The 25,986-nt window shown below is 46.8% G+C and overlaps 1 protein-coding gene and 1 long non-coding RNA gene across 11 annotated transcripts in view; one reads left to right on the top strand and one right to left on the bottom strand.

The window, feature by feature from the left end:
• NIM1K (NIM1 serine/threonine protein kinase) overlaps nucleotides 1-25,182 on the top strand; it is a 64,258-nt gene extending 39,076 nt beyond the window's left edge. For 7 of the 10 annotated variants that reach the window (XM_025435427.3, XM_025435426.3, XM_025435430.3 and 4 more), the window contains exons 2-4: nucleotides 8,460-9,477; nucleotides 21,837-22,105; nucleotides 24,408-25,182. In XM_025435427.3, coding sequence (XP_025291212.3) covers nucleotides 9,186-9,477; nucleotides 21,837-22,105; nucleotides 24,408-25,157 — 1,311 coding nt within the window. In that variant the 5' untranslated portion in view covers nucleotides 8,460-9,185 and the 3' untranslated portion in view covers nucleotides 25,158-25,182. Of the gene's footprint in view, nucleotides 1-1,192; nucleotides 1,333-7,798; nucleotides 8,081-8,459; nucleotides 9,478-12,987; nucleotides 13,129-21,836; nucleotides 22,106-24,407 lie in introns of those variants that run through there. The other 3 variants (XM_025435429.3, XM_025435428.3, XM_025435440.2) reach the window with 3 other exon arrangements.
• LOC118354567 (uncharacterized) lies at nucleotides 588-13,067 on the bottom strand. The gene is made up of 2 exons (XR_004815337.2): nucleotides 12,931-13,067; nucleotides 588-1,739 (listed from the first exon to the last, which is right to left on the bottom strand). It is a non-coding gene; the product is annotated as an uncharacterized LOC118354567 (long non-coding RNA).
• Nucleotides 25,183-25,986: the final 804 nt, after the last annotated feature.

The raw sequence follows: 25,986 nt of genomic DNA, 5'->3' as shown, positions 1-25,986 counted from the left end.
AAAATACTAGTAATTTTTATAAATATAATTTATACATATAAACAGGGTAAGCCTTACACTTTTCTTAAATACATTCCTATGCTATTTATAAACAATGAAATTTCAACACAAAACCACAAATGTAAACCAATTTTTCAATTCTTTATTTAAAATTAGAATCATGGGTTCCTGGGTGGCTCAGCTGGTTAAGCATTTGCCTTTGCTTCAGGTCATGATCCCAGGGTTATGGGATTGAGCCCTGCATTGGGCTCCTTGTTCAGTGGGAAGCCTCCTTCTCCCTCTCCCTGTCCCTCTGCCTGCTGCTCCACCTGCTTGTGTGTGCTCTCTCTCTCTCTCATAAATAAAATCTTTTATTTTTTTAATTATTTATTTATTTATTTATTTATTCATGAGAGACAGAGAGAGAGAGGCAGAGACACAGGCAGAGGGAGAAGCAGGCTCCATGCAGGGAGCCTGATGCGGGACTTGATCCTGGGACTCCAGGATTACACCCTGGGCCGAGGGCAGGCACTATACTGCTGAGCCACCCAGGGATCCCCCTAAATAAAATATTTTAAAGAAAATAAATAAGTAAAACTAGAACCACAAAACTTTTTGTCACTTTATTCTGTTAATTTTTCTTTACAAGTATATAAAATACCAATTTCATACATCATCACAACAAAAGTATTAATACTATGGGATTTAAGTCTCCTAAACATCTCTGGTTTTGACAATAAATCCTCCCAAGGTTAAAAGATACTTGACCACTAAGTAGCTACTATGTCATTCTAGATGTCACAGAGGCAGGCATCTCCCAGCCAGTCTGCCACATTTGTGGATTAAACTCAACTAATCTGTTTCTATTCTCTACTGAATAGTTTCACTAATCTTCTTGGGACCCAAACTCCTACAGATATTTAATAGACAGTTGAGTATTTTATAGCTTTGTCTAACTCTGAGGTCAGAGTTGTAAGAAAAATGCCAATGACAGATATGCTGTGAGAATGAATTAGATGGTTAAATAAGCTTCATAAACACTGAATTGAACAAGCAAATGAACAAAACACAGACCGTGCTTCATAAACACTGAATTGAACAAGCAAATGAACAAAACACAGACTCGTGCATGTGCATGAGTGTGTGCTTTAAATATCACAAGACTATAAGGTACGAATGCAGAAAGCTGAGTGGTATCACATGTGCCTCTCCCAGGTGACCTCGACTGTGGACCTCTGGATGACCCTCCCCTTTTCTTCAGGAGATATTCCTAGAAAACCTGGAGCCGACTCTGTAAATTGGCAACCTGAATGCCAAATCTGGCCTGATGGTTCAGTTTCACTTGGCCACACGGTATTTTTTAAATCTTTAATCTACCATTTAAAAGTTGAGAGAGTTCACCAAAAACTTGATTTCCAGCTGTTTTTAAACAAAGGCCAGACAGAAATAAGCCTGCATTCTAATGTGGCTACTCTGGCCGGAACTGAGTGTGGGCTTCTTCCTCATGCTTGGGATGGGCATTAAGCAAGGTATGGGCAATGCACTGAGCCTCATAGAACACCTGCGTGGCCCTCTAGGTAAATTTGAGTTTGTGACCTTGATGGCTGAAGTTGACCTTGATGGCTGAGGAAACCTCAAGGGAAGTTGAACTCCATGTGGGAAGAGCTGATGTAATAAGTCATCAGACTGGGTGGATTGGCCATGGATGGTGGTTATAAGTGGATTGGGGGACACCGAAGCTGAGTGGCCAGAAAAGTAGCCTGTAAGGTCAAGCAGAGTGAGAGATAGTGTTAAGAACAGCCCTCTATTCATTGCTAGGGCACACCCAGTTCTCCTTGATTTTCCACTTGCTTCAAAATTTCCCAACTGCCCCCCATGGAGATCTTGATGTGTGTTGAGAAATAAAGAGCTAAGGCCAAAAGCTAAGACGGTGCAAATGATTTTAAGTGGTAAAATATATTTTTAAATGAAGCCTATTTGTTAAAGATTCTCCCTGAGGGTGCACCATGCCTGAGAAAGAATTACATGGGATTTGTCTATCATTGCATCTCGTTGCCACACAGACAACCCAGCTTTTCCTCTAAGCAAACCAGTGCCTGCCTGCCCTTGCCAGCCAGTGAAAAGGTTGTCTGAAAGCCTTGCTCAGAAATTTTGTAATTTAAACTCAGACAAAGAGAATAAAGGCCAGATGGTTTTCTTTGATATACTCTTCTTCACAGTGGGTTGCAAGTCAAGAGAATGAATTACTTAAGGAAGTTCTGTTTTCTTTCATCTTATTTAATGCATTGCTATTCAGCAACAGTAAGCTAATAATTAAGGATGGTCCTGCCTCCTCCAGAAGCTTTGATCTATACTGATGTGACTCCATGTTTTTGGCTGGTTGGGTTTCTAAGCTCTCATTTACAAAATCAAAAGGGCAAAAAGTAAAACCCCCAACAAATGTCTCTGAGAAAAGGGGGATTTCATCTGCAATTAGGTATGTCATCATTTCCATCATTTGCATGATGTAACTTGATGTTTCGGGGACACTACTAGAAAGTAATCTAGATAGAAGCTATTTATAGCAACCCCACAACCTGTAATCAGGACATCTATTTCCAAACATCTAAGAAAAGTCTTAGGTGAAAAGATTACGAATGCAAACAGTATTCATTATACACATACCCAAATGGGATTTATCTTTCCATTAGATTTTTTCTTCTATTTTTTTTATTCTATTGGACTGAGAATCATTACTACTTTTGAAATTTGTTGGAAATTCAGGGCAGTCCCGGTGGCTCAGCGGTTTAGCGCTGCCTTAGGCCAACAGTGGAATCCTGGAGACCCAGGATGGAGTCCTATGTCGGGCTCCCTGCATGGAGCCTGCTTCTCCCTCTGCCTGTGTCTCTGCCTCTCTCTCTGTGTGTGTCTCTCATGCATGGATAAATAAAATCTTTAAAAAAATTTTTTTGTTGGAAATTCAAGTACAATAGGAATCTAAATAGGAACCATGTCTCATTTTACTGGGGACACAATAGTGTGACTCTAGAAATTCTAATAATTAGATGTTGGACTTCCTGAGTTGATCAGCTAATTTTCTTCCTTTTTTTCTCTATTGTTCATGTCTTCTAGATTTTTTTCTTTTCTTTTCGTTTTTTTTTTTTTACAAATGTTCAATCAAATGATTTAATTTCACTTTAGAAAAGAGCTCTTTTTGGTTCTCTGAGGGTTTGTGTGTGTTTGTTTTAGCATTTTGTCCTTGTTTCTATAGATGCAATATCATTTCTTCAGTCTTCTGCTTCCTGCCTTGCTTGCTGTTTCATTCAAGTTCTTCTCAGTGGTTGTTTTGATTGAGTGCGGTTTCTTTCATTTTGGAACCTTTCCTCAGGTGGTGCTTCTCAATTGGACATTCATTCAAAGCAGGAGGCACTAGAATCTGATTGGAAGCCCCCTGGCTGCAAGTGAACCCCACACCTGGGGCCTTTGTGTTGAAGAATCTGCAAATACTGGTTTCCGGAGATCTTTTCTCTTGAGAGCTATTAGGTTTATCCAAAAGAGGAATCCAGGGCACCCAGCTGGCTCAGTCAGTAGAACATGTGACTCTAGATCTCAAAGTCCTGAGTTCAGCCCCACAATGGGGATAGTTTTTACTTAATAAAAAACAATAGGAAAAAAAAAAAAAAAGAGGAATCCCCTGCCTGAAGATTATATACTTATTTCCCTCCATTCTAAAAACTCAGAGTGCAGGGGTACAGAGAAAAGGGAAGGAGGAATCCCAGAACCCAGAGTCCGACCAAACCCTCTGTCCTGGGCCCTGTGAGTGGGAGGAGAAAGTAACCACCTGGCTTTGAGAAGGGGCTCCTGCTCTTACCGCTCCATATTTCAAACAATTCCTGTTGTATTTTGGTCTGCTTCATCCCTCCATACATGGAGGTACTTGGTCTCTCATAGTTTGAAGTGTTTTGAGCATTCAGATGTTGCAGTTTTTGTCACCGTCTTTGCCAAGTTACTCATTCTCCTCAATTTGTTTTCCAAGCCTGCAGAAACATGTTGACATTTCACTGGGCTGCTCTCCTTTCTTTTATTCTCTTTGTTTTTGTGAGTTTATACCCTTTTTCCTACTATTCCTATTGTGGATTTTTGGAAGGAAGTAGAAATAAATGAAAGTATAAATTTTTCAGTATTTAGTCAGAATTCCTAATTATGTTTTGACTTTACAAGCAATCCAATAGAGCAAGATTATTGTGTAAGATTGCAACACATTACATATTTTTGATTTTCTAAGTGTAAATACATGCACATGGAAAAAATGTACATCAGTTAAAAGAGTAAATAGTGAAAAGTACACTTTTCTGTCACTTTGATCCCCAGTCCAATTCTTTCCCCCCCAGATACAGTAATTATTGTCAATTCTTTAGGGATGCCCTCCTCTCTTACACTCCTGATACCACATTTATATACACTCTTCCAATCTCTTAGCCATATATGTTGGATATTGTAACTCATTCTTTTTCAAAAGTGCATAGTAATCCATTATGTACATATTATCATTTATTTAACCAGTTCCCTCTTGATAGCCACATAAAAAATTTCTAGTTTTTGCTGCAAAGCAATGCATTAATGAATATCAATCTAACAATCCTCATATTAGAAATAGGTATATTTTTATGCAGTGTGCATGAGTTAACCTCAGAAGTGGAATCACTGAGGCAAAGAGTATGTATGCATGCGCTTTACTAGTTACAGCCAAATTGTCCTCCAAGCACTTGTACCAATTTATAATCTCAGTAGCAATAATGACAGTTCCTGTTTCCCCAGACCCTCTCTCACCAGTGCATTATCAATGTTTCTTTTATTTTTAAGGTTTTATTTATTTATTCATGGGAGGCACACGGAGAGAGGCAGAGACATAGGCAGAAGGAGAAACAGGCTCCTTGCAGGGAGCCAGATGTGGGATCATGCCCTGAGCCAAAGGCAGAGGCTCAACCACACAGCCACCCAGGCATCCCTGTTTTAATGCTTTTTTTTTTTAAGATTTACTAGTGCATTATTTAAAACTTCTTTGTAGTTTCCAAGTTTATTGGTAAAAAATCTAATTTCAGTGTAGTTTCATGTGCATTTCTTTGGTTGTAAGTGGGGTTGAACATCTTTTTCTATATTATAGAGCCATTTGTATTTTTTGTGAAATGTCTGCTCATGTTATCATTTTTTTTTCTTTGGAGATACTTTATTTTTCTAATCAATTTGCAAAAATCACTTATCTAAAAATTAGATCTTTGTCTATCATGTGTTGGAAAGCTTTTCCTACCGGTTTATCATTTAATTTGCTTTATTTGGGGCGCCTGGGTGGCTCATCAATTAAGCGTCTGACTCTTAATTTCAGCTCAGGTCTTGATCTCAGGGTCATGAGTTCGATCCTCACATTGGGCTCCATGCCTAGCATGGCACCTACTTAAATAATAATAATAATTTGCTTTATTTGTTTATGATACCTTTTGGCAAACAGTTATCATTTTATGTAGTCAAATTTAATGTTTTCTTTTATGGCCTTCTCTGAGATCATAAAAAAATTTCTTTTTTTTTTTTTCTAGTATATTATGGTTTCATTTGTTTTACATTTGCTCAAGTGACCTATTTGGAACTTATTTTGGAGTAGGATGAGTTAGGGGTTCAAATTTTCCAGTTGGCTTGCTACCTGTTTCAACAAGTTGGAGTTCATCCTCAATACAAACCCACTTCAACGTTTTCAAAATTGCCAAAACTCCTTTATCTGATCTAAACAGAAGATTAACTATCTCCCTAGCCACTAAGGCAAGACAATTGGTTTCAAGGCCATTGTGCAAGAAATTTAATTTGCAGGTAGAGGGTATATAGTGCAAGATAAAGCCTGACACTTGATAATTGTGCCTAATCCTGTATTAGGAAGAAAGAAGGGAGGAATTCCTGGGGGCACCTGAAGTTAATCAAGGTAGCGAGTCAAAACCCAATTGTAAATCCCTGGCCTGAATGGAGTTCAAGAAACAGAGCCCAAATCAGGAGAATGGGGGAACCAGAAAAGCAGAAAAGTCCTGACCAAGCATGAGAAGTCAGAGAGCAGGGCAGCCCCTGTGGCACAGCGGTTTAGCGCCGCCTGCAGCCCAGGGCCTGATCCTGAAGACCCAGGATCGAGTCTCACGTCAGGCTCCCTACGTGGAGCCTGCTTCTCCCTCTGCCTGTGTCTCTGCCTCTCTCTGTCTCTCATGAATAAATAAATAAAATCTTAAAAAAAAAATTACCTCTACTAAATCATACCCAAATGCGACAGTTGATAAATTGGTATATTAATTCATTCCTTCTTCATCAAGCGTTTATCAGATAGATAAGTGGCAGGCAATATGCTGAGCTCTGGGAGATAGAGGGATAAGGTACAGGTCCTGGCTCTCCAGGTGCTTGTCTAGCTGGGGTACAAGTAGGTGAGGTGCAGAGATGGTGCAGTGGTGAGGCACCCCGAGCGAGACAGGCATGCCCAGAGTTGTGTGAAAGGCCCAGGAAGGACACAGAGCCAAGAAGTTCTTCATACAGCCTGCTGGAACATGAGATGGCCAGCACTGCTTTCCTGTCTAAAGTCTTTACTCTCTTTATATAGGTAAAGCTAAAGAATTATAATTTCCAAATTATAATTAATGCCACTCCTCTTCTCATCTGTGTGGTAACTTTCTGCCAGGGATCTGAGGAGACCTAGTGCCACTTGATCTTCATAGAGATTCTTACTCTGAGGTCGGGTTTCAAAGGGTCCTTAGCCCCTTAAAATTGGATGCAAATTGTGTGCGCATGCTTTTTATTTCTGGGGAATAGGGTCATAGATTCCCCAAGAATCTCAAAAGAGTATGTGACCCCAGAAAGCTAAAGAACCAGTGACTAGATTTTCTTCAACCTAATTAAAGATCTTTTATCTTAAAGACATCTTTTAAAACGTCTTCACCAGGGGCACCAGGGTGGCTCAGTTGGTTAAGCATCTGCCTTCTGCTGAGGTCATGATCCCAGGGTGCAGGGATCAAGCCCCGAGCCCCATGTTAGGCTACCTGCTTGGCAGAGAGCCTTCTTTTCCCTCTCCCTCATACCTGTCCCCCTGCTCGTGGTAGCACCTGCTCTCTCTGTTGAATAAATAAATAAAGTCTTTAAAAAAATAATAAAACATCCTAATCAGACTATAACCTAGAGATGTGTGTGGTTACTAATGCCTGGCCCCTTTTACGCCTTTATCCCTGATCTTCCAGCTTCCTCACTGTCCAAAAAGAGGAACAGAGCTGGGCGGCAGTTTACTTTCCCATCTTTATCTTTATTTGGCAACCCCACACATAGCATAATAATAGAAACATCTCTGTACTTAATTGTAATAATGTGATATCATCAAACAGAATCAGAATTCACATTTCTGGGGCACCCGGGTGGCTCAGTAGTTGAGCATCTGCCTTTGGCTCAGGTCATGATCCAGAGCCAGGGATTGAGTCCCGCGTGGGGTTCCTCGCATGGAGCCTGCTTCTCCCTCTGCCTATGTCTCTGCCTCTCTCTCTCTCTCTCTCTGTCTCATGAATAAATAAAATCTTAAAAAAAAAAAAAAAAGAATTCACATTTCCAAAGCAATCTCTCATGTTCACAAAGGTTTTGGTTCAGAACTCTCAAATCCAAAAATCAAATTCAACACTCTTTAGGTAGGACATTGTGTTCTGTGCTGAGGGAGTGAGGAAGGGAACAAGACATACAGATGAATTAAACCCAGTGCCCACTTTCACGGAGATGGAAAATGCACAACATGCTGTGGGAATTGAGAAAGTGATTATTTCTTACTGTACGTTGCAGGAGGAAAAGTCCTGAAGATGTTTATGCTGGACCGTATTGCTTTACTGCGGAGGCCACAGACTTAGCCCTCCTGCAACATTACCCTTGGCTTCTGCACCTTCAGAATGAGCTGACTGGCCTGGAGGCAAATACCCGATCAGAAATACATAGAAAATAAGCCTGGGAGAAAAATTAGCCTTTATCATGGAATGGCACATAAAGAGTGGGAACAACCATTATCAGAAAAATTGTGCAAGAACATACAGTGTAACAGGAAATAGAATACATTGTTATTTGAATCAATGTAAGGATTTTGGAAAACTGATATTAATAGGAAATCTTTATCATCATTAGTACTGTATTATTATTTTAAAAGTCTGGCTTTAAAGCAATTAAAGGCAATATGTATATTTTCCTTAATGTCAAGAAACAGAAAAATAGTATGGCTAAAAATATTAACAGGCTGTGAGGGCTTTTCTAAAATGTAGATCGAGGAGTGAGTGTATGTTCACTTTCTTCCTACTAAATCATATACAATCAAGCATTTACCACTGATAGTCACAACTGAAATTTGTGTGGTGCTTTTTTTTAGATCAATGCTTACAAGGCAGTTTCATGTTCGTTGTAAATCCTGTGCAGTACATTAGCATAGGCTAATAAATTTTCTTATTCTCTCTTCTTAGGATGAATCAGCACCTGCCAAATTTTTGAGACAGCTCACGGCTTAGAGGAAGGCTCATCTAAATAAAGGCCGGCTAAAGTGACATTGCAGGGACTTAATCCTTCTCGGGCAGCCCTTGTGACCAGAAGGCTGATTTGCAAGTTTCTTCTTTTCCTGGGGTCCAGATCATTGGGTCCCTGGGGCCCTGCTACTCGCCAGCAGAAGTGCAAAATGCAGGAGGTCAGAGCAGAAGGCCAGCGGCAGGGCCCCGGGGGCCTCCGAGGGGCTCTCACAGGCCAGTGTGAAAGATCCTCCAGCCATCAAAGGAAATAGCAAACTGGAGCCTTTGTCCTGGGACCAGCCGCCCACCACAGAGCATCAGACCGCATGGGTGGCCAGAGGGCTCCTGGAGGCTGAGCAGGGAAGTGGTTATGGTAACTGGCTGTGAGCGCGCCTGGACGGGGAGAGCTGGGAAGTGCGCCGTGAAGGCAAGTGTGAAATGTCCCGAGTGATGGGGGCAGCTCTTGGCTTGGCTGCGCAGGCCCTGCCGGCCTGTTGGCCTCTGCCCTCCTCCTACTGAAGCCACCGGGGGGGCCCCCTGGCTCCGCGGGCCACCTGTCCCGCTCCCGGGGCTCCCGCAGGCCCAAACTCCCGCCTCCCACCCCTGGGCCCTTTGCACCGCCCCGCACCCTGCCTGCCTTCCCATCGGTGCCTCTGGCCGGGCCGGACATGTGAGCCCGCGTGGACGATGACTGCAGTGTACGGGAATGGAGGCGGCCTGGTGACCCCCCACTATGCCAGGTGGGACCGGCGGGAGAGCGTGGAGAGCGGCTGTCAGACGGAGGGCAGCAAGGAGGACGGCGAGGGGCAGCCCCGCCAGCTGACGCCCTTCGAGAAGCTGACGCAGGACATGGCCCAAGACGAGAAGGTGGTGAGAGAGATCACGCTGGGGAAACGGATCGGCTTCTACCGAATCCGAGGAGAAATTGGAAGTGGGAACTTCTCCCAGGTCAAGCTGGGGATTCACTCCCTAACCAAAGGTAGGCGCTGAGCTTCCAGGATCCCCTCCTGTGGCACTGGGACAAGGGGAAAGGGTTAGGAGGCCAGGGCCAGGGCAGTGGGTGAAGGAGGCCCCATGGGACGCCAGCGCTGTGCCACACACCTTCCATCCTGACCTCGGTTAGTGTTCTCGGGAACCGTGTGAGGTCAGTATTTTTATTTCCATTACCAGAGAGGGAACCTGAGATCCAAAGAAATTAAATATGGTTTCAGCAATTCAATCTCGAAAGATTTTCACTCTAAACGTTCTCCTGCTTATGGTGTAGATGAATTCACTCAACGTTGAAGGGGCCCTGTCCTCTCCAGTTAGGCCTTGGAGAAGTGGAGTGGAGTGTGGCTTGGTTCGAGGCAACTCATCTTCCAAGTCCTTATTTGTAACTTCTGTGTATGTGCATCTGTGTCTGTGTGTCTATGTGTCTGTCTGTGTGTGTGTGTGTGCATGTGCATGTGTCAGTACTGATACACAGGAGACCTCCCAGGTCACTATTATCAGGGGATATAGCAGAGTTCAGGCTCCCCTCCTCATCCAAGGCTGCTCCTCCTGCTATATTTGGGGAAATGGCTTTTGATCTCAGGACTTCTCTGCTCCGGTCTACTCCGTACTACTACTTCTCACGGTTGCTTGACTCTTTGCTCTCTACCAGAGACCACGCTGGCTTGGCTCCGGACGCTCTGGACCCCAGACCAGCAAAGCCCACCGCTCTGGCCTCAGGGAGGACCGATGCAGAGCGCCCAGCTGCCCTTTGCTGTCCCAGCCCAGTGAGGGCACTTCCCTGTGCCACCTGTAACTTAGCTGAAGCCTGGAGATTGTAAGAAGGGAGGCGTAAGGCAGGAAAAGACCACTTGCAACTTGGTATCATTTACCAACTTCCTAAGGCCCACAGACTCCTCCCTGTCCTGGCGAGTATATTTCTCACCTGTACTGACATTTCTCACCTGCTACCATATCTCAGTGCTGCTCTTTTCTTATATTAGAGTTGCCTTTTGTTTTCTTTTCTTCTCTAACCCTCAGGCCCAACCCAATATCTGGCCCCTACATAAAAAGCACCCACATATACATACACGGAGGCACTCATACTCCCAAGTCACTGGAGCTCCAAGTCTCCATCCATCTTACTCGGAGACCAAGTGTCCAGGTGGGTCCACATGCTCACATCTCAGCCACTCACCGTACTCAGCCCACTACATGCCAGTACTTCTGTGAGCCTCCGCACCCCCACTCACACAATGCGGCCAGTGACAAGTGCTGACTTTACCCACAAAAGTAGATTGAGTGCTGTGACCTGAATCTAATTGGGACACGTGTTGCCTTTTGGTGGTGCCAGAGCAAGAATGAAAGACCAAGGTGTAAGACACAGGGAGAGGAAGGTTCAGAACCTGAGATAGAAGACGTGATTAGGGAGAAAGAGGACAAGGTGGGGAAAGACAAACCCGAGAGAGGTGCTCAGAAACAAGAGCATGTCCAGCGCAGCAGAGAGCCCACGAGGCCAGAGTCCAACCAAAAGGCCAACGTGAGCTGTTTCCTGAGTGTGGGTTCAGGTGTTAGATTCCAAGGGTGAGGAGGCAGCATGCGTGGGGCAGTGGAGAGAACAGGCACTTTGGGATCGGGCATATTTGCTTCAGGTCCTGGATCAGTCCTTTACGAGGCACTTCTTTGGCCCCTAGTTGCCTCAGCCATAAAATAGAGAGGATTCTTCTCTTAAAATTGTTGGAAAATCAGAATTAACATACACAAAGTACATGGCACACTCATTGGTACAACTTGTTTTGTTTTTTACTTAAATAAATTTACTTCAAAAGGAAATGTAGGGCACCTAGGTGGCTCAGTCGGTTAAGCATCTGCCTTCAACTCAGGTCATGATCCCAGGGTGCTTGGATTGACCCCCATGTGGGGCCCCCTGCCTGGCGGGGAGCCTGCTTCTCCTTCTCCCTCGCTTGTGCTCTCTCACTCTCTCTCAAATAAATAATCTTTTTTTTTTTTTAAGAATAGTCTTTTTTTTTAAAAGAATAGTCTTTAGAAAAAAAAGGAAATGTATTATTTAAATAATGAAAACTAGTGTCACTTGCTATGAATAGAAGGTAATGGTAAAAACATATAATGGACACTTAATTTTTTATTATTTTTTATATAAATTTTTATATAAATTCTTGTGCGTATGATGAGAACTTTTCAAATTTACTCACTTAGCAACTTTCGAAAAGTTCTCAAGGAAGATCGCCAAGTAATAGAGAGTAAAACACTCCAACAACCAGTCTGAGACTTTCTCTTTGCCTTACTTGGGAGAATTAAAGAATAACTCAAACAGGAATGATTGTTCCTGGGCTGTGATTCAGTGCTATTTAAGGCAGTTTCTCTGCAGGAAAATCAGTCGGCGCCCCATGAATGGTGCAGGCTCCACTTTGGGAAACACCGACTTCATCCAGTCCTCCCAATTTCGGGAGGCAGCACGGCTTCATGGGGCAGCCCGCGGTCTCGGGCCTTCTCCGGCCCACTGGCTCGGTGAGAGCTGTTCTCTAAGTAGCAGACGGTCATGCGATAAATACTGTGGGAAGACACTAGCTCTGGAATCCGTGAGACCTGGGGGGAATTCCTAGTCTTTCCAACTCTAGCTGTGTGACCCTGAACAAGTTACTTTATCATTCTGTGCCTCAATTTCTTCATGAATAAAATTTAAAAATATAACAAATGTCTACCATGTGCCTAGACAGAGCACACAGTAAGTATTCATTAAATGCTCCTTCTAGCCTGATGTCAAAGAAGTCTGGGTTCTTTGGGCCTCCTGAGTCACACAGCATTGGGTTCGCGGAACAGAAGCCTACTCAAATGAGCTCACGTGGAAAGGGGTGAATCATGGGCAGGGGAACCCTGGGCACCCACAGCAGGGAAGCAAGTGAGTTTCGAGATATGACCCTCTCCATCTCCTCTTTTTATCTGGGGCCTCACGGTTTCTCATTTCTACTTCCCTTGATGAAAGTGTTCTTCATACTTCTTTCCGCAGAGTGGCTTCCTCTGCAAAGTTATCAGAGGACTCACGGCGAAGAATGGTGGTTGCCAGTCCCCCATCTCTATGGTCTCCCAGCATTGTTACCCCTCTCCATCCCCTAGTGTCATTCTGCACCAGCTCACATTTTAAAGAGAGAGAATGTGATTGCTCCCTAGCCAACCGAGGACAGGCCACCGCGGAGCTCAAGGGCACCCCCAAGTCAAGTCAGCTGCGGCCTCTAGGGTCTCGCATCCCACAACCGTGTCAGCAGAGCCTGAGGTCCTAACTAGTGTCTCTGAGAGGGGAGGATAGAGAACACAGCAAATCGACGGACACATCTGCCCTCGAGATAATAACCAGCAGAGTAGAGAAATCAGCACAGGCCAGAAGCAAGAAAGTGAGTCTGGAGTCAGGCTGTGCAGTGAGGAGGGCAGGAGAAAGATGACTCACCCATGACTTCGATTCATGTGATTTCCTTCTCGAATGTCACAGGCTTCTCATCTCCCGTATGGCAAAATTAACTGATTCCAGTTCCTTGAGTTCCAGAGAACATGCCATTTGTCTGCTGTGCCAGTTGGGTGCCTCAGTGGCCTCAGCAACATGCTCTCCTCACTGCCGACCCGCTGCAGTGTAGCCCTGCTGTCAAAGGTTCGGTGTTACCCTCTGGCTGTGGGACATATGTACACAAGAGAGAGGAAGGCCCAAAGCACAGGCAGTGAGAAAGGCAGTTCAACCAGCAAAGTTAAGCAACAGAAAATGCTAATGGCAGGTCACTGAGCAACCTAAAAGTGAATCCTAGACCTCACTTGTAGGCCCATCCCATAGTGGCCTGATCCTAGAGCCTCACCCCACCTCTCTTCTATGGTTCTGCCCTCAGTGAGCCCCATAGTTAGGAGGGAGCAGGAAGGTGACAATGAAGGCAGCTGAAAAAGGGGGTGGAATGGGGGAGCAGGGAGCCCAGATGCCAACAGGTGTGAGGGCTCAGGAAAGAAAAGGGTGGCTCGGGTACCAGGAAGTAGAATCTCTTAGGGACTGGAGGACTTGGCCACCCCGAGCTAAATGGAATAGAAAGTTAGCTGCCACATACCTCCAAACTCTTTACCTCTGAAAGAGGAGATTCATCAGTGGGTGGCTTAGAAAGCCACGCTGGGCATTCCAAACAGTTGTCCCACTGCCCGGCCATATCAGATTGTGTAACATGGATGACAATTGTATAAATGTGGTTCCTGTACAAAAGCCAAACAGCCCAGAATTGTCATCAGGCTTTCTAGGAAATGTGGACTATCTAGATGAGACAATGGAGGGATTCCCAGGAAAGCAGAGGGTTTGGGTGCCAGGAGCAGCAATTAGGACGTAGTTTTAAAAGGGCACCAGCTGTTATGGATGCATCTCTAGAAAGAAGACTCCAGGAGAGGCCTCTGTTGGCTAGAGTTTATTTTTATAGCTAACAGCTCAGATTCCCCTGGGCCTTGCAAGCTGATAGGACAGCTATGAGTCCCCTTTTAAGCTGATTAGAAATTTCACAAAAGACATGATGCACTCAGCTTCTGAATATTTTATGTTCCATCTGCTTTCACAAACAAAAGTAAATGTGGCCACGAGGTGCCCATTCCTTCCTCTGTTGCTGCCCTCCCTGACCTGTTCTTCCCTGGTCTTCCTGTCACCCTAGTCTCACATTTCTAGAGCCTTTCTTTTTTCCCAATTTATTTATGCATCAGTTCATCATGTCCCCCCGCCCACCCCACACACCTTCCTTTTTTAAAAAATATAATTACCTCTCCTGTGCCCACATTTTGTTTTGGGCCTTAAAGAGATGAATGTGATACAGCTCCAACCTGTTAGGAACTGGCGGTAGGTAGTGGAGACAGGATGCGATTGGTAAGTGTTGCTGCAGAGTAAGGCCAAAGGGTGTGCCGTGCTGTGCCTGAGGGCAGCAGGAGAGGGTCATGTAGCAGGACGGCCTGGTGGTAGGTCCTGAGATATATGAAGTGCATGGAGGTATGAGCCAGTGAGGGGAGTATTTGGAGATTCAAAAGAAACCAAACCACGGGGACCCAGAGGGTGATGTAAGCAGGGCCTAGATCATGAAGAGTCTTCTTGCACTTTGGGGTTTGTCATTTAGGTATTGGGGAGTCACTGAGGAACTTTTAGCAGGCAATTAATACAAGTGATTAATATGATCAGCGTTCAGTGAGGAAAGCAAATTGAAGTTGAGGAGTGGCAAAAGTCAGAGAAGCCAGAAAAAATGTTAGTCTCAGGTCCAGATGAATGATGCATGTCCATCTCAACTAAAGAAGTGACAGAGGGTCACCTGGGTGGATCAGGTTGTTAAGCATCAAACTCTTGATTTCAGCTCTTTCTTTTTTTTTTCAGAGAGAGCATCTTTCCTGGAGGGTGATCGCTGACCTGAAAGAAAAAAGTCATTGGCTGCAGATGTAGGGGAGAGGTGGCTGAGCAGAGGGGACGGCCAGCCTAGGGAGAGAGTGCGCCGGTATTGGCCCTGGAATGGCCAGGGTGGTGAGGCCAGGGGCAGCAGCCACCAGATAGTGTGGGGTCATCATATCACAGGAGGGACTCTGGCTTTTCCTCTGAGTGAAACTAGAGCCCTTTGAGGGAGCAGAGAAGTGACATGATCTGGCTTATGCTTTAATAGGATCACCCTGGCTGCTCTGTTGAAAATAGACTGCGAGGGGTCAAAGGCAGAAAAAGAGAGATCAGTTAGGAGCCTACTGCAGTTATCCAGGCAGGAGACAATGGTGGCTTGGAGCAGGAAGGCAGCTGGGGTGAGGTGCTCGGAAGTGGCTGGATTCTGGCTGTATCTAGAAGGTAGGGATAACGGGATCTGCTGACAGATTCCAAGTGGAATGTAAAAGAAGATTCAAATACTCAAAGATTTTTGGTCTGGACAAGTGTAAGAATAGAGTTTCCATTTACTGAAATTGGGAAGACTGGAGGAAGAGCAGGTTTGGGGAGGCGGAGATCAGGAGCACAGTATTGAACGTGTTATGTCGTGCATACTTGTTACACATCTGTTACACTTCCGTGGCAGAGGCCATGGGTGCCTCACCCACATCTCCCAGCGCCTTACCACCTCGGGGCATGCAAGCCTGACCTCCCCATGCCAGGTTCTCCGTCTCCTTGCCTCTGGGCTTTCTCTGGCTGCTGGAGCCTGCTCTTCCTGCGTGCGTGGGAGGCCAGAAATAGAGGGAATTGATATCCCCCAGAGCAGCCAACCACCAATCACTGGCAGTAGTTGATGTATAAATACCCCAGGCTCCTGTGATATTTAGGCAGAGTAACATTTAGCAGGACTGACTGGTAACTTGCTTGGTAACACACTATTTATTGGCCGTCTTTCCCATCTCTGTTCCTTATTCTTGTGCCTGTATTTCCTAGGTTACCTCTTTTGTAAACTACTTACACCTAAATCCCTGCCTCAGGCTCTGCTTCACGTGGAACCCAAACTAACAACTAAGTGACAAGGTCGTGTAGGCGGACATGCTTATGCATCTGGAATCACTGAGGAAATGATTGTAGGGAAGGAGTCCAAGGACTATGCCTTTAGGTAGCCAACATCCAGAGGCTACGGAGATGAGAAGGACACAGCCTTGGAAGTAGAAGAGGCAGGAGAAAAGACAGATACCATGGGATTCACTTATATGTGGAATCTAAAAAACAAAACAGACATATTCTTAAATACAGAGAACACAGGGTGCCTGGGTGGCTCAGTCAGTTGAGCATCCAACTCTTGATTTTGGCTCAGGTCATGATTGAACCCTTTGTCAGGCTCTGTGCTCAGTGGGGAGTCTGCTTGAGATTCTCTCTCTCTCCTTCTGTTCCTCCCTCTGCCCAAATAAGTAAATCTTTAAAAATAGATAAATATAGAAAACAAACTGATGGTTGCCAGAGGCGAGGAGAGTGGGGGAATGGGCAAAATAGGCAAAGGGAATTAAGAAGTATAAACTTCCAGTTATAAAATAAGTCACAGAGACGAAAAGCACAGCATAGGCATATAGTCAATAATACTGTAATAATGTTATACGGCGACTACTTACCGAGGTGAGCATTAAGAATGTGTGGAACCTGAATCACTATGTGGTCTTCCTGAAACTAACATAACATCGTACTCAACTATGCTTCGGTAATAAAAAAAAAATAAAAATAAAAATAAATAACTAAAAAAAAAACAGGGACACCTGGGTGTCTCAGGTTGTGATCCCGGGGTCCTGGGATCGAGTCCCACATCAGGCTCCCTTTGGGAGGCCTGCTTCTCCCTCTGCCTATGTCTCTGCCTCTTTCTCTCTCTGTGTCTCTCATGAATAAATAATAAAATCTTAAATAATAATAATAATAACCAAAGAGAGATAGGAAAAATGCCAGGAGTGTGTGTTGCCCTGGAAACCAAGTGACAAAGGTGTTTCAAGGAGGAGGAATAAAGCCTAAGAAATGACCATCAATTTTAGCAACTTGGGGGTCTGAGTGGTCTCCAGAGTAGGGTGCACATTCCCTAAGAATTGCGCAAGATAATTCACTGATGAGGGAAGGCAATATTAGAATTTCCATTTATATTTATTTGTCCTATCTTTTCCATTTCTATGATTATATATATTTAAAATGTCTGTATTAGTAGTACATGTATATAATTTGTAAATGTATATAAAAGTAGTGCTCAAAAATATTTATTGATAAAGCCAATCAAAAGCCAATTTTTTTTTAAGATTTTATTTATTCATGACAGACAGAGAGAGAGAGAGGCAGAGATGCAGGCAGAGGGAGAAGCAGGCTCCATGCAGGGAGCCCCATGTGGGACTCCGTCCTGGGTCTCCAGGACCACACTGGCCTGAAGGCGGCACTAAACCCCTGGGCCACCGGGGCTGTCCCTCAAAAGGTATTTAGACCAATACCCTAAAGTATCAAGGTCTTTCCTGCTTCAAGACCTTCTCTCCTTCTCTCCTACACATCCTGACCATTAGAACCTACCCTCATCACTTCCCCTCTACTTTCCTCTAACAGTCAGATTTCAGGGAGAGCCTTCCAAGTCTTCCCTGATCGCCAGACTAGGGGTACACCCCCTTTATGCCTGCATTGCCTCCCACACCCTTAGCCTGTAAGCCAGAGACCTTCCACCTGCCTCTCCAGATCCACTCTCCACCCCTCATTCTGCTCTCTGCCCCGGGCTACAGCCAGTCTCCTTAGTTCTTTGGGTTCCGGTTGGCTTTGGTCTCTCGCAGAGGATCGGAGGAAGGAGCAGGAGGACCTGCTATCTGTTCTCCCAGCTTCTCGCTGTAAGGTTGGCTCAGCCTAGCTATGTGTCTGGAAGGAAGGTCTCAGCTCCTCTCACGGCAAATTTCTTTACACAATATTCTGTGTTCTAAGGTCTCTTTTCTTCCCTTGCCCCTTTGCTCCCATAGACATGTTTTGCTTGGTCCAATCTAGGTTTAAAATTTTGAATTTGTTGCTGACACTTAGTGATTGGAACATTTGCATAAATTCAGATGTCTGGCTTCTCTTGAAAAAATCAGATTTGACAACACTGGAGTTGTTTGCCCTAGGGCATGCACTCCTCAGACTCCATAGTCCCCACTACTCCCTATTGCCTTGCAGTAAGCTTGCTGCCCTCAGACTCTTCACTAGATTTGGAGAAAGGGGAGGGTTACTTTCAAATGTGTCTACACTTTCTCTCATCTGCCAGCACCAAGAGGGTCCTCAATCTGGGATTGCCATAGTCCCCTCCTTACCCACCCGCCTGCTCGCAGGCCTATCCTTCTATCAATTTCCCACAGTGCAGCCAGAGTACTCACTCTGGTACGGAAATCAGAGATCACACTCTCCCTTAAAACCATCTTCCACTCTCCTACAGATAAAGGCTGCATTTCTTAAAACAGTCTCCAAGGCCCTGGGTTTTCCGACCCTGCCTACAACCCCAGGCTGGTGTGGACCCACTCCCCTAAGTCTCTGTGTCAGCACAGCGGGCCCCTCTCAAGTCCGCAGACACACACCCACACGGTCCCTCGCCCAGGCCCAACACTCATGCTGCTCCCACAGCCACGTGCTGGGCCTCCCTCCTCCACCTCTTGTTCACAGTGTCCTTTCCCGGGGAGGCCTCTCTGTTCTATCTGTACTCCTCCTTCACAGTGCTACACTCGTCATCTGGGCTTTTTTCAAAGTCTTTGTCCCTCGCTGGACTGTAGGAACGGTGTCTTCTTTATCGCCTGGTACTCGCTTGTACTAGTAGGTACTCGCTTGTACTCACTGAACATTTGTTGAAAGAGTGGATGTGGAGACCTAGCTCTTCATGGAAGAGCAGTTCCTGCCACTCGGCAACAGTTCAGAATACTGGGCTTTTTTCTGTTTTTCATAAAGATTTTATTTATTCATTCATGAGAGACACAGAGAGAGAGGCAGAGATACAGGCAGAGGGAGAAGCAGGCTCCCTGTGGGGAACCTCATGTGGGACTCAATCCCAGGACCCTGGGATCATGACCTGAGCCAAAGGCAGATGCTCAACCACTAAGGCACCCAGATGCCCCAATACCAGGGCTTTTAAAAATGTTTCCTGTGATTACCCATTTATGTTACCAAGCATGGCAACAATCTGATTGAACGCAGAGTGGAGGAAGCAGGTCGGGAGAAGTGAGACCCCAGGGTCCCCAGGGCACAGGGTTTAAGGAAGCTCGTCCCCTTGCAGCCCTTCTCCTGCCTTTCTTGGGTCCAGGCCCTGGGAGGGCAGCCTTGCCAGGAACCAGCCAAAAAGAAGAAAAATGAAATAAGACGAGGACTATGCTCCAGGGAGGTCTGTGCTCCAGGGAGGTTTGTAACAGCAGCCTGACCGCACCACGACCTGGTCATCGGGGGCCTGCAATGTGGGCAACAGTGAATGGCAGAGGGGACATGCGTCCTCACGGAACCTCCCAGAACCTCCCAGAAGTCTGGGTCGGCTCTGGTGGGGGAACAGCAGCTGGCCCTCCCGCAGGCAGTCTGCCCGATTAAGGGATGGAGCTCTTTATTCTCACCCTTTTTTTTTTTTTTTTTAAAGATTTTATTTATTTATTCATGATAGACACACACAGAGGGAGGCGCAGGCTCCATGCAGGGAGCCTGATGTGGGACTCGATCCCGGGACTCCAGGATCATGCCTGGACCGAAGGCAGGCACCAAACCGCTGAGCCACCTAGGGATCCCCTTTATTCTCACCCTTAAAAGAGCAGCTCACCTAGCAGGCTGCCAGACCCGAAGTTTCTATTTCTGGTAAGCAGGTGGAGTGAATCTGCAGCCTGAAGCCTGCCAGGTAGCGGACACAGGACCCGGGAGGCCAAATGCATCGGGCTTGGCGGTGGTGACCCTGTCCCTGGGGCTCGCTGCCTGCAGAGGTCACATAAACCCCAAGGATTCTGCTCCCTTATGGCTGGGCTCCTCCTTCCCTAGTATCGCCTCCACCAGAGCAAGAGTGGTCACATCAGAGGCCAGTGGACCCTGCCCCTTTCCATTCCAGAAGCCCTAATGGGCCTACTTTATATACCGACAACGCTCTACTTGCAAGCAGCCCCATCTGTTTTCGTGCCCACACCCACGGTGCTAAAATTCTTCAAGGCAGTTGTTTGTAAGTGGGTCACAGGGGCCCTGCAACCCTGGTTTCCCATTTACTTGCCTGGAAATTTTTTTTCTTACCTAATCGAAAGTCTGGTCCCAATTCGAGGCAAAAACTGAATTGTTTTACTTTGGAGTAGATTCATCATTTTCAGACATTAACCATTTTTATTACATAATTGCTGTCAATTGTGTAAATTAATTGCAGGAAAATTAGAGAATACAGATAAGTAAAAATAACTTTTTTAAACCACCCATAATCTCCTTATTAATAAAATCACTATTCTAAATATTTTGATGCAAAACTTGCCAGATTTTTTTTGTATGCAAATGATATTTGTATTTTTTTCTCACTTGCTCTACATTGAACATCTCTTCATTTCAAGAAATAAAGACCCGCACCATTATTTTGATAGCTGCATGGTGTAGTGTCATAGAGATAGAGGAACCACACTTCGGTTAAACCCATCTCTCTTGCTGGATGCTGTTCCCAATAGCACAGAAATCTACATGTGTCAGATTATTTCTTTAAGATTAATTGCCAGGGGGCACCTGGGTGGCTCAGTGGTTGAGCATCTGCCTTTGGTACAGATCTTGATCCGGGGGTCCTGGGATCAAGTCCCACATCGGGCTCCCTGCGGGGAGCCTGCTTCTCCCTCTGCCTGTGTCTCTGCCTCTCTGTGTGTTTCTCATGAATAAATAACTAAAATCTTAAAAAAAAAAAAAGTAAATAAAAAAGATTAATTGCCAAAGGTGAGGGGCGCCTGGGTGGCTCAGTCAGTTAGGCATCTGCCTTCAGCTCAGACCCTGGGATCACATCCCACACTGGGCTCCCTTCTCAGCCGGAGTCTGCTTCTCCCCTTGCCTCTCCTCTGGCTTGTGTTCTCTCTTGCTCTCTCTCTCTCTCAAATAAATAAATAAAATGTTTTTTAAAATAATAATTGCCAAAGGTGAAATGGCTGGGCCAAAACATGCACTATTTTTAGGGCTGTCAATACATAATCGCAAACTACAGTCCAGAACAATCTGTACCAGAGAACCCTCACTCCCGGTGAGCATCACACGGCCTGGTCAGTCTGCTGGTGACTGCCCCCGCCCCGCCCTGCCCCCCAAGTGCCACTGTGGCTTGTACTGTTGCATCATGTACCTGGCACTGACAGAGTCAGACAAAATGTGAAGGGAAGGGGCAGGAGGGGCAACAGACAAGGAGTCAACAGTGTGCTGAGACCACAGTACAGAGAATACACAGAACCCGGATGTCCTAGAGCAGGGAAGCAGGGACGAGCCAGGCAGAGGAAATGATCCAGGGGGAGGAAAGGTCCCAGGCTTGGGTGTTCAGTCTCTTTTCAGGGAACAACAAACAGTTGTGTAACGGATTAAAGCCATGCATGGGGTGTTGGGAACTGTGGGCCAGGGGTTATGAGGCAGAAGAGGTGGGTTAGGTCTGAATGGGAAGGGTTTTCTGGGCTAAGCAAAGAAGCTTTAACTTGATCCAGAAAACTGGGTAAAGATCATCAAACTGAATCTTCCTTGGAAGGTAGGAGTGGGCACCAAAGTCTGTGCCTGGAAGACTCACACTGATCCAAGGGATGAGCACTGACAGCCACTCAAGAACGGCTGTCATCACCACTGACGAGCTCTGTGAGCTTGGGAACGGCCATTTACCCTCTGTGTCTAGTGAAATAAAGGGGCCAGTTTGGGTCCCTCGCAGTTCTAAGCTTTTGTGCTCCTATGAACACTGGCATATCCTTTGACTTTTTCCCTCCCAGAAAAGGTGGCCATTAAGATCCTGGACAAGACCAAGTTAGACCAGAAAACCCAAAGGCTACTATCCCGTGAAATTTCCAGCATGGAAAAATTGCACCATCCCAACATCATCCGTCTGTACGAAGTCGTGGAGACCCTGTCCAAGCTCCACTTGGTGATGGAGTATGCAGGGGGCGGGGAGCTCTTCGGGAAAATTAGCACCGAAGGGAAGCTCTCAGAACCAGAAAGCAAGCTCATCTTCTCCCAGATTGTGTCTGCCGTGAAGCACATGGTGAGTGGGGGTGAGGAATAGAGTTTTGCTCCCACATCACCCATGGTGGGAGCCTGGGCTCTGGTTCACCCATGTCCGAGCATCCCAGAGGCCTTTCGTCCTGCAGGGGCTGACGGGAGTCCCTTCTGGGAGAATCCAGAGTCTGAATTTGATCACACTCATAGCCTCTAAAGCAGTGCCCAGGGGTCTCCAGTGACATAGCGGCCCCCTGGCTTCTGGGGAAGTTGGCAGAGCTGCTCCCATAGCAGGAGCACCCTCACCAGTCCCCGGCTCTGGCCTTTCTCCGCACCCACCCTCCACAGCAGGAGAGCTGGCTCCTCGCAGCTTCTTGGCCCTGGCTACCTACCTGTGTGTGTAGGAAGCTCTCTCCCCTCTTATTATGTCTCATTCCAAATCCTTTCCACACTTCACGACTCCACTCAGTCCTGTCTGTCTCTGGAACTTTCTTCAATCTCACATCAGCTCACACAGATCTTTCTCTCCATCGGTAGATCCCCCCAGCTCTAGCTGCCTCGGTGCTCAGCGGATTAACACTTGCTTATGTCATTCTTACTTTAGTTCTCTGATTATTTCATTATGTAAATCTGGACTCCTAAAGCACCCCCCACCCCAGTTCCTTCAAGAACTGGTTTTCCTGTGCCTTCTCCGCCATTGGCCATATTGCCACAAACACAGAGGGGCTGGACACATGGGCCTGGCCACCACCCTTATGGCTCCGCTAGTCTACAAGTCTGGGCTGTCCTCTTTACCCAGTACAGTCTCAGTCCAGTTGGCAGAAAAGAGACACTTGCCTGGGGGTCTTTATGAGCTGAGAGGCTGTTTCTGGTTCATTCTCTGACTGAATGCTGTGGGGGCAAGGCTGGGGTCAGTGGCTTCCCAAATTACTAGCAGGGAAGTTAGTGACCTGGGGACCCAAGACAGGCATCAGGAGAGAGAAGGGGAGGGGGAGAAAGTGAGCAAGAGAGAAGAGCACGACTGTAACGGCAGTGGGTGTTTCAGACGTGTGGTGCCAAGCGTTGCCATTTAAGTGGCCCTATGCTGCCGCGAACTTTCCCAGGGCCAGGGAGTAAGCGACACCCACACTGAGCAAAGAGATGGGAAGAGTCTTCCTCATCCTCTGTAGGAAAAAAATCGGGTGGGAGAGCAGAAGAGAACCCAGGCTGAGTCCTCCGCAGCCCTCTGCCCCTGCCATTCCTCCCGGCTCTCTGGTCTCTGAGAAGAGGGCTGGTGAATCACGGATGTAGACCCGGATTCCCGAGCGTACCTACTGTGCGCAGGGCCTTGCTGGGCCCTGCAGATACAGCATCGAACACCGTTCTCACGGCAGTCTCGTGAGATGGCTCTCGATTTCTCATTTTACCAAGAAAGAAAACACATTGCACAACTGGTATCGTTGAACCTAGAATTAACCAAGCCGTCAGGCTCCCAAGCCTGGATTCTTACCCCAAGAAGCCCAGTGAAGTAACATTAAACCATCTCTTGGGACTAAGGAGGTTAGGGGTCCCAAGATGGTCTGTCTGGATCCATCCCGATCGTGAGAGTGGGGGTGGGACATGCTCTAGAACCTTACCAAATATAGCCTCCTAACTTCTACTGAATTCTGCAAAGATAAAGGAGCACCCCCCCAACACACACACACACACACACACACACACACACACACACAAAAGAGCGTGGTTGAAAAGTTGGGGGAGGCCTCTAAACCTTCTTGGGAGGGATCCCTGGGTGGCGCAGCGGTTTGGCGCCTGCCTTTGGCCCAGGGCGCGATCCTGGAGACCCGGGATCGAATCCCACATCGGGCTCCTGGTGCATGGAGCCTGCTTCTCCCTCTGCCTGTGTCTCTGCCTCTCTCTCTCTCTCTCTCTCTCTCTCTCTGTGTGTGACTATCATAAATAAATAAAAATTAAAAATAATAAATAAATAAACCTTCTTGGGGATGGTCCTTGCCAAGAGATTGCTCAGCCAGAAAAACCCATATATGGCCTCAAACATGAAGGTTACTGTTTGAGAACATTCAGTTTCGAAAGATCCAAGTCTCATGTGGGTGGGACAAACTCCAGCTGTTGCCCCACAGAAGAACAGAACCTTTGGTCTCTTTGGGGGGGGTGTGGCTGTTATGTGTGCCAAGGGTTTGAAGACAGGGCAGCTCTGGAGGCCTGCAGATGTGACTTAGGTTGACATGCATTGAACTCCTGCTACTACCCCATCATCATCTCCCTGTTTCAGAGCAACCCACGCATTGGTCTTTCCGTTAGTGTCATACCTTGAAAGTGATGACTTTTCCCTACGTCTCCTCCCGCAGCACGAGAACCAAATTATTCACAGAGACCTGAAGGCAGAAAACGTATTTTATACCAGTAATACTTGCGTGAAGGTGGGTGATTTTGGATTCAGCACAGTAAGCAAAAAAGGCGAAATGCTCAACACTTTCTGTGGGTCGCCTCCCTACGCTGCGCCCGAGCTTTTCCGAGACGAGCATTACGTCGGCGTTTACGTGGACATCTGGGCCTTGGGGGTGCTTCTGTACTTCATGGTGACTGGCACCATGCCCTTTCGGGCGGAGACCGTGGCCAAGCTGAAGAGGAGCATCCTGGAGGGCACGTTCAGCGTGCCTCCCCACGTGTCGGGGCCCTGCCTCCGCCTCATCCGGGGCGTCCTGCAGCCGGTGCCCACCGACCGGCACGGCATCGACTCCATCATGAGCAACGAGTGGATGCAAGGGGTGCCGTACCCCACCCCTTTGGAGCCTTTCCAGCTGGATCCCAAACATTTGTCCGAAACCAGCACCCTCAAAGACGAAGAAAATGAGGTCAAGAGCACTTTGGAACACTTGGGTATCACAGAAGCGCACATCCGGAACAACCAGGCCAGAGACGCCCGGAGCTCCATCACAGGAGTCTATCGGATCATTCTACACCGAGTCCAAAGGAGAAAGGCTTTGGAGAGTGTCCCGATAATGATACTCCCGGACCCTAAGGAAAGGGACCTAAAGAAAGGGTCCCGGGTCTACAGAGGCCTAAGACAGACGTCTAAATTCTGTTCAATTTTATAAATTGCATTAAACTGCTGGTAATTCACCAAGAGCATTGTTGCTGCTTTTAATTTTTTTTTTTTCATGGACAACTTGGGTGGAGACACTTTTGTAATTTTTAAATAAATTATAAACTGAAGATCTGCATTTCCCCCCCAAAAAAAATTTGTCTAGATTTGCTGTCTTATTCACCAACTCTAGCGTTCATTCATTTATTTAATCAAGGACTATTTATCCAGCACCTGCCGAGGGCCAGGAAGTGTTCAAGGTGCCAAGGAAAGAGCAAAGCATGAGAGAGGCCGGACCCTTGCGCTCCTGTGCAGGGGATTCTAGGGCTGGAGGAAGGCACTGGTGGAAAAAAACGTTTTTTAAGGAAAACCATCAGATAGTGAGGGATGCTCTACGGAGCATGCAAATCGGGGATGTGAGAGTAGAGGCTTGCTCCTTTGTGTGGAACCAGTAGGGAAGGTCCCTCTGAGTAGATGACGATCCGTGACCCTGGAGAGCCGGCCAGGGGCACAGCAGGCAGCGAGGGGTTCAAGGCGGCTTCCTGCCAGCGCAGGGCACAGGCTCCAGGCCGAGGAGCTTCTCTGGGGAATGATCCCGGGGAGGAGTGAGGCGCCGGGCAGAGAAGCAGGGTGCTGGGCCCTCGGCCTCGCGTGGTGCCTGAGGTGCCCCGTGAGCGCGTCAGGTGCTTGCCCGGGTGCAAAAGGGGAAGCCAAGGGGAAGCTGGCCAAGAGCGCCCGCCCGGGGCCACCCGCCTGCCGTGCCCTGCGCTGCGCTGAGTACGACCCGGCCACCCCGGCACCGGCGCGTGGTTGGGAAGGAGGGTGCAGACTATGCGGCGGGA

This window comes from Canis lupus, chromosome 4, assembly GCF_003254725.2.
Source record: "Canis lupus dingo isolate Sandy chromosome 4, ASM325472v2, whole genome shotgun sequence".
Lineage (NCBI taxonomy): Eukaryota > Metazoa > Chordata > Mammalia > Carnivora > Canidae > Canis > Canis lupus.
The sequence above is the reverse complement of the archived record's forward strand: the minus strand, read 5'-3'. Positions and strand labels throughout refer to the sequence as shown.